Below are 8,668 nucleotides of genomic sequence, written 5' to 3'. Positions count from 1 at the left end.
GGGGGCATTTTGTTTTCAAAACGTGATTTTACGCATTTGGCAGTTGAATTTTTTGCTTCTTTTACCCTTCTCTTTGTTCTTGTGGTTTGTTTTTTTTTTATAATTTATTACATTTTTATTTATTTTAGCTATGGGATTCTCATTTAGCATTTGGTTGTTTGAGATGGTCTCATGCTTTGGTGGCTTTACTGCTTTTGTGATTTTGGTGCTCTAGAGGTATAACTCCTCTGTTTCTTTTTATGTTTGAACAATAGATGTATTTCCCATTCTCTTCTTCGACCTGAAATGCCATTTCATGAAGAGTGTTATGAGCACTGTTTGTTCTTTTTAAAATATATCAATGAGAATTTATTTTAAGCTCTTGCCAAAATTTATATTTAAATGTTAAATCATTATTTGCATTATTTCCCATTCCTCTTCTTCAAGCTGGTAAAATATTTTATGAATAGAATTATGAGCATTGTAGGTTCTTTTGAAAATATATCCATGAAAATTTCATTCGTCTTATTGTACATATCACAGTTAACATGGTAGATTAGTAACTGCACTTTTCTTTTACCTTCTTTAAACTGGAAAAGCATTTTGATGATTCATAAGAGCACTGTTAGTTCTTTTTAAAGCCTATCCATCAAAATATAGTTTTTTTTTTCTATTGTAAATATCTCATTTTACTTGTTAGATTAATAATTACATTTCTTTTTCCTCTTTTTCTAACTTGAAAAGAATTGATAGAGATTATCGGGGGCAATGCTGATTTTATCTTAAATATATTCATGAAAATTTCACTTTTTTATTATTGTAAATATCTTAATTTTTATGATAGATCAACAATTGCATTTCATTTTTCTCTTCTTTAAAATTTGAATAGATTGTATTGAGAGAATCTAGGAGTAGTGACGATTCTTTTGAAAATATATCCATGAGAATTTGGTTTCTTGCTTTTGCAAATATCTTAGTTTTCATGCTAAATTAGTAATTATATTTTCATTTCCTCTTATTTAAACTTGGAAATAATTGTATGGAGAGAATTTAGTAGCAGTGTTTTTTCATTTGAAAATATATTCATCACAATTTTCTTTTTTTTCTATTGCCATATCTTAGTTTTTGTGTGAGATTAGTAATAAATTGTCCTTTCCTTTTTTTCAAACTTGGAAATGATTGAATGGAGAGAATTCAAGAGATGTTTGTTCTTTTAAAAATATATCCATAAGAATTTAGTTTTTGCTTTTGCAAATATCTCAATTTTCATATTAGATCAGTAATTGCATTTCTCTTTTCTCTTCCTCTATGTTTGAAAGGATTGTATGGAGATTATCTAGAAGAAGTGTTGTCATCTTGAAAATATATTCATGAAAATTTGGTTTTTCGCTATTGGAAATATCTGAGTTTTTGTGGTAGATCGGTAATTACAATACCCTTTCTCTTCTTCAAACTTGGAAAGGATTACATTGAGAGAATTTAGGAACAGTGTTGGTTCTTTTTAAAATATATCCAGGAAAAATTATTTTTTGCTATTGCAAATATCTTACTTTACATGTTAGATCAAAATTTTCAATTTCATTTCCTCTTCTTCAAACTTGGAAATGATTGTTCGGAGAGAGTTTATTAGCAGTGCTTATGGTTTTGAAAATATATCCATATGAGTTTCATTTTTTTTTATTGTAAATATCTCAGTTTTCATGATACATCAGTAATTGCATTTTCCTTTCCTCTTCTTCAAACTTGAAAAAAGATTGTATAAAGAGAATTTAGAAAAAGTGTTGGTTCATTTGAAAATATATCTAGGGAAATTTTTTTTTTGCTATTATAAATATCTCAGTTTTCATGTTAGATCAGCAATTGTATTTCTATTTCCTTTTCTTCAAACTTGGGAATGAGTGTAAGAAGAGAATTTAGGAACAATGCTTATTATTTTGAAAATATATCCATGAGAATTTTATTTTTGTTATTATAAATATCTCAGTTCTTATAATACATCGGCAATTGCATTTTCCTTCTCTCTTCTTCCAACTTGGAAAGGATTGTATGAAGACAATTTAGAAGTAGTGCTAGTTCTTTTGAAAAATATATTTAGAAAAAATTATTTATTTATTGTTGATATTCTTCTTATGTATAATCTTGATAAAGAGCTATGGAAAAACTTTTATTATGGAGATCAGCTATGTGCTCTAAAGGCCTTCGTTTGAGTAGATCTAAAATTGATAACATGAAATGTAATTTTAGTAGTACTAGCTCTAGTGACAAATTGTAACTATGGGTGATCAAATTATTAAAATGTCTAAACATTTTAGCTATCTCAAGTCTATTGTTCAATTGATGGTGATATAGATGGGGATGTTATTAGTAGAATTCAAGTAGGTTGGAAGTACAGGAAGGCTTCGGGCCTATTGTGTGATAGAAAAGTACCCTTAGACTGCAAGAAAAATTTTATAAGATGGTGGTGAGACCTACAATGCTCTATGACATAAAATTTTGGACTTTAAAAGAGATGCATAAAACTAAGTTATGTTGAGACAAGAATGCTTAGGTGGATAAGTGGCTTGGATAAGTGGCTTTACACTTAGCTTAGAGACAAAATGTGAAATGAATATATCTGTGATAGGGATGATGTAGCCCCAGTGGTGGAAAAAAATTAGAGAGAGTCGACTTAAATGATTTGGTCACATTAAATGTTGACCATCTTATGATCCAGTTAAGAGAGTAGATATTTTAGATTCGATTTATGTTGAGAAAGGATAAGGCAAACCTAGAAATGTTTGGGCATGTTGTATAAAAACAGATTAAATTATTAGAATTAAATGAAAAAATGTCACTCAATAGGACACAATAGAGAAAAATGATTCATGTAGTCGAAGAGAAAAATGATTGATTCATGTAGTCGACCCCACCTAGTTGGATAAAGGCTTGTTGTTGTATTATTAAAAATTTCTCAGTTTTCATATTAGATCTGTAATTGCATTTTAATTTCCTTTTCATCAAACTTGGGAATGATTGTATGGAGAGAATTTAGGAGCAGGGCTTGTTCTTTAGAAAATATGTTCATGTGAATTTCATTTTTTTTGTATTGCAAATATCTATGTTTTCATGATAGATCAAAAATTGTATTTCCTTTCATCTTCTTCAAACTTTAAAAGAATTGTATGAAAAGAATTTAGGAGCGGTGTTGGTTCTTTTAAAAATATATCCACGAGAATTTGGTTTTCTGCTATTGCAAATATATCAGTTTTCAAGTTAGACCAATATTAGTAATTACATTCCCCTTTTCTCTTTTCAAACTTGAAAATGATTGTATGGAGAGGATTTAGGAGCATTGCTTGTTCTTTGAAAATATATATATGAAAATTTAGTTTTTTTGCTATTTCAAATATCTAGAAAAGCATCTTATGGATAGAATTTCGGAGCAGTGGTGTCACTTTTGAAATTTGTCTTGAAAAAACTTTTTCTGTTATTGCAAAGATTTCATTTTATGGACTGATGTTTGGCATCTTGTGATTCACTGCCATCAGCCAAGGCACTGACTGTGAGGAAGGAACCGAACTAGGATGGAATTCATAGCAGACTAAAGCTAGATCTACTGCATCTTTCTAAGAAGAAAAAAGATTATGCAGACTGGTTCACTTGTCCAAAATATCGGGCTTTTGAGTGAAAGTAACAATTTTATTAAATTTGCAAAAAAAATGAACTTCAAACAGACTGAAAGTTAATTGATCTGGACAGTTTAGTCTTATTCTTAAGCACCTTTAACATGCTGGTGAAATAACATATTTTACGTCCTTTATTGATGGAAAATTTTCTTTTTTCTCTTTAAGATCATTGCAGTGTGAACTATTGTAGGGATACTAAATAGGATTTGCAAGTATTACTATTTTGTAATTATCCTATTAATACTTCTTCCAATGTTAGAGTTGTGCAAATGTTTGTTGTAATGTTGCCTTTAAATTTTTCGAATTTGATATATTTTGTATTTGGAATGTATGGTAGAACAATGATGTAAAATAAAATCAAAGGGCTCAACATATCTCCAATTGCAACAAATATTACCCGGTCTTGCAACCTATATGTAAAAAAATGGCGATAATGGATGAAGCCTTCTTTTGATTTATTGATCTCGCTAAGCTTTAAGGGTGTGTTTGGCTCAACATTACTAATCTAACATCTAAACTGAGATATTTGCATCAGTTCAAAATAATTCTTCCTGGATATATATTTAAAAGATCCAGCACTGCTCCTAAATTCTCTTCATACAATTCTTTTCATGTTGAAGAAGAAAAAAGCGAAAATACAATTACTGATCTAATATGAAAAATGAGATATTTTTAATGGCAAAAAATTAAATTCTCATTGATATATTTTTAAAAGTACCGTCAATGCTCGTAATTCTCCCCATAAAAACTTTTCCATATTTAAGAAGGGAAAAGGGAAAGACAATCACTAATCTAACCTCTATGTGCACATTTTCTGGGAATGGTTAATATGTATATGTAATGTGCTATTATGATGGTGCTTTGTTTGTAGAAATTTATGCGGTGTTAGTGGTTTGGTGCTTGGCTCTCAAATTTGTCGTGTTTCTGTATGTGGACTTTGTATTGGCCCACAGGCATCAATGTCTAGGCTAAAATAGCTGACCCCACCCAGAATTTGGATTAGCTGAATGTGCTCATTCCGATGAGGAACAGAAGGAACAACCAGCGAACCAATAGCGGGGAATGTACAGTCAATCCGGGCATCTTGGCCCTATAGGTAGAAGGGGAAAAATGAAAATGAAAACTGGGGTGACACACTTATTCGTGCAAACCTCGTAGCTTAAAACTAATTGCACCAATATCACAGCTAGTGCTCAAACAGCTTTCTATGGATACCCGAGTATGATAGATGTTGTGAAATTGATAGACTGTACTCCAAAGATTTTTTATGACAAGCTCCTCTTACTTATTTGATGTCAGAATTCAAGAAGATCAAAATAAGCAAGAAAAGTTTTTCACGCTGATAAATTGTCATTAAATCCAATTGGATTGATGACATTAAATCCAATTGGGTAATATAGTTTTTCACGTCCATGTTTTAACAAGCATCCATGGATGACTCTCTCTCCGGACAGTGATCAGGTCAGGCGAGATGGTGCATCTCAAAGATTTGATCTTCAGGACAAGAAAACGAACGTCATTCTAGGTTTGTTGGTTATTTTGGATGTCCTCATTATTGTAGTTATATGCATGAAATGACTAATCACTTTTTTTTATGTAATAGAGTATTTTGCACTACGGAGTTTTTGATAAATATAAGAGAAAAAAGTTTTTTTTCAAGTGAAACAGTTGCAACATGGTTGATTTCTCAAACAGACACATATTTCTCCATCAACAACTTTCTGACAACTCCCAATAAGTCGCATCTCCAAGAAGTAAATGCAATTGCCGCCTCAAACACACCCTTAAACTATTTGAATTTGGCTAATTATCCTACACTATTTTCCATGCTTTGATTCATCCCTGATTTGACTCAAAGTTCTTATTATGTCCTATCTACTCATTTAAGTTTGCATGCATAAACTTTCAATTACAACTATTTTTCGAAATTAAATAGAAACTAATCAAATTAAAGTTTAGTGGACGGTGAAAAAATAATTAAATCAATAATTATACTTCTTAATTAAGATAATTAAATGGATTTTTAAATACAAAAATCATAATATAAATACTAAAAACTAAAGATTATAACTTAAAAATTTTGAAGAAATTTCCAGTAGCAATCTCATTATTTTCGAAAAGAATAATAGAAATATAAAACACGACTAGTGTATTGACACTGACGACTGTTTCCAACTCACGATAGTCATTACCCTTACATGAATCGTGAGCGATTATTACATGTGAAATTCATACTTTATTTAATAATATTTTGATAATATTTTATCACAATACTATTATTATATCATCAAAATATCATTAAATCATACTTATTTTATACTATTCAGCATAAAAAAAAAAATAAAAATAAAAATAAAAACAAAAACAAAAATGCATCGGCCCTGCGCCACTTTACGAAGAACGCCGTCACAAACGACAAAACGTACCGTCCGTATGCCCGGCACGTGCAACTCATTTTCCTTTCCACCGTCCGATCAACTTCGCATGCCTTTCAAATTTCCGCCGGACCCCACCCGTGATTCCCGATATTACACTACTCATGCAGATAGTCCCCCCGCAACTGCCGACCTCGCCCACGTTTTCCTTAACAACCTAGGGTTTCATTGAATTTGCGCGAGCAGGACGAAGAAGACGAAGAAGACGAAGAAGACGAAGCTGGACTGAAATCCAAAAGTCTCTCAGCTTGCCAATTAGGACATCGCCTCAAAATGGGCTCTTGCTGCTTCGACCGAGCTGAAGCGGTCCTTAGCTCTGACTGGTCCGACCAAGATCAGGCCATGGCGGTCGCCGTCTTAGGCCTCAACGCTTTCGAATACCTCCAAACCTCCCGAGTCTCCTCTGACAGCCTCGTTTGCTCTGCCGGAGCAGCAGCCGATCTTCAAACGAAGCTCATTAACCTCGTGGAGTCCCCCGGCGGAGCCGGCTGGTCCTTCGCCATCTTCTGGCAAATATCCCGGTTTAAATCCGGCGATCTCGTTCTCGGCTGGGGAGATGGGCATCTCCGTGAGCCGGAGATCGAGAGTCTCGGTTCCCTCGATGATGTGCAGCAAAAGATGAGGAAGCGGGTGCTGCAGAAGCTTCATTTACTTCACGGAGGATACGAAGACGACAACTACGCTCTCGGACTCGATTGCGTTACTGATACTGAGATGTTCTTTCTCGCTTCTATGTACTTCGCCTTTCCTGACGGCGAAGGTGCACCCGGCCGAGCTCTGCTCCACCGTAAACACATATGGAATGATCCTCTATCGGAGAATTACTGTGTTCGGGCATTTCTTGCGAAGGCTGCAGGATTTCGGACTATTGTTCTGGTGCCATTTGAGAATGGGGTTCTTGAATTAGGTTCTGTGGATGTTATACCGGAAAGCATGGAAGCTTTGATGATGATTAGGAGTGTGTTCTCCAAGGGGGCGGAGTGGTTGAAGGTCTTTGGGAATGATTTAGAGATTGAGCGAGCAGAGAGACCTTCTGGGCTCATTGCAAACAACAGAGAAGCTGTCAATTGGAATAAAAATCGCAGCTTTGTTCCCCAACATTTGAAAGCTAGAAATGGGTTGGCAGTAATGAGAGGGGAAGTAAAGCCAAAAGGGCAGGGCTTTGTTCACAAACATCAGCAGCCTTCTCCTGCATCAAAAAGGATTGATTTTGCCAGCCATGAAAACTCTGATGCGGAGGCTTCTTGCAAGGAGGATAAACCTAGTATAATAGATGAGCGCAGGCCGAGGAAGAGGGGACGGAAGCCGGCTAATGGAAGAGAGGAGCCACTTAACCATGTGGAAGCTGAGAGGCAGAGAAGGGAGAAACTGAACCAGCGGTTCTATGCTCTGAGGGCTGTTGTCCCCAACATTTCCAAAATGGACAAGGCTTCGCTGCTTGGTGATGCTATTGGCTACATTACTGACCTCCAGAAAAGGCTTAAAGAGATGGAGTCCAGAACGAAGATGACGCCAGATGTTGAAGTGCAGACGGGGCAAGAGGAGTTAATTGTTCAGGTCAATTGTCCTTTGGATAGTCACCCAGCTTCCGTTGTCATTCAAGCATTCAATGAGCTGCAGTTCACTTCTGTCGAGTCGAAGATGTCAGCTACAGATGACTGTGTCTTCCACACATTTGTGGTGAAGTTGCCTGGCGGCACCGAGCAGGCTGCAAAGGAGAAGTTTTTTACTGTCATTTCTTGCCAAATGAATCCTTCTGCACAGTAGAATTGGACTTTAGACGTGGTCTAATTAGCCTCAAGACTAAATAGGAAACATTAGGAAACCTTCCATGAATGTTTCATGTTTTTTGCCATATTTTCTGTTTTAAAATGTTATAGAAAGAGAGACAGGACAGACCTGTTATTCAGCTTTTTTTTTTTTTTTGTATACAGTCTTTTCTCAAGAATCTTATTTTACAATTGCAAAGCATTATCTGTTTTATCTTCCTAGTGCAGCAGCATTGAGTAGGCAGAAACATCAAACATTCCACTGGCTTGTATTCATGATTCTGTATGGTTCTTGATGTATTTAAGAAAGTGTTAACTCTCTGCTGTGTTCAGTAACTAGATCTATGCAAGTGGATATGGGATGTTAATGGCTTCCCAATATTATGCAATAATTTTGTACTCGGGTTGAGCTATTTGTCTTCATTTGTCAGTCAGATTCAATTCATAAGCCATAGATGCATCTCTTATTGTTTGAGATCGTTTATTGTTCGCAAGTTAATACATGATGGTTAATATATCCGGACGGGTTCACTCGATAAATTAGGAAATAATTGCCCCCATTTTCAATACTAGAGGCCTTGGCTTTCCTTTTCAATTTATTTTCTATCCAGACAACGAGAAAGTTCTTTGGAATGTTTTAACAAGCAGCCTTATCATTTGGGAGAAATGATCCATATGGCTAGATTTGGAGTAAATGAGCCCTTTTTATTTATACTTTGTGGAATTATGCTCCTTATTATTATTTACTTTAATTCTATTTAGTACTTGCTATATTTAGTAATAGTATAAAAAGGGTAATTCCTTAATTATAGGTATTTAT

General features: G+C 34.5%; 2 protein-coding genes across 3 annotated transcripts in view; both read left to right on the top strand.

Annotated features, from left to right (window-relative positions):
• The window catches only part of LOC110025648 (serine/threonine-protein kinase BLUS1), a 19,305-nt gene extending 14,323 nt beyond the window's left edge, over window positions 1–4,982 (top strand). The window contains exon 4 of one of the 2 annotated variants that reach the window (XM_020726247.1): window positions 4,612–4,982. The gene's annotated coding sequence lies outside the window, so the exon portion shown is untranslated. Of the gene's footprint in view, window positions 1–4,597 lie in introns of both variants that reach the window. The other variant, XM_020726238.1, reaches the window with a different exon arrangement.
• A 990-nt stretch (window positions 4,983–5,972) lies between these two features.
• Window positions 5,973–8,642, top strand: LOC110025075 (transcription factor bHLH13-like). Its single transcript, XM_020725341.1, has one exon. The coding sequence runs from the start codon at window positions 6,353–6,355 to the stop codon at window positions 7,844–7,846; it is 1,494 nt and encodes a 497-aa protein (XP_020581000.1). The 5' UTR covers window positions 5,973–6,352; the 3' UTR covers window positions 7,847–8,642.
• Window positions 8,643–8,668: the final 26 nt, after the last annotated feature.

Source organism: Phalaenopsis equestris, unplaced genomic scaffold, assembly GCF_001263595.1.
Source record: "Phalaenopsis equestris unplaced genomic scaffold, ASM126359v1 Scaffold000002, whole genome shotgun sequence".
NCBI lineage: Eukaryota > Viridiplantae > Streptophyta > Magnoliopsida > Asparagales > Orchidaceae > Phalaenopsis > Phalaenopsis equestris.
This window is presented reverse-complemented; position numbering and strand designations above follow the sequence as displayed.

Coding starts and splice junctions, on each gene's coding strand:
- LOC110025075 (XM_020725341.1), top strand. CDS start 6,353: ATGGGCTCTTGCTGCTTCGACCGAGCTGAAGCGGTCCTTAGCTCTGAC.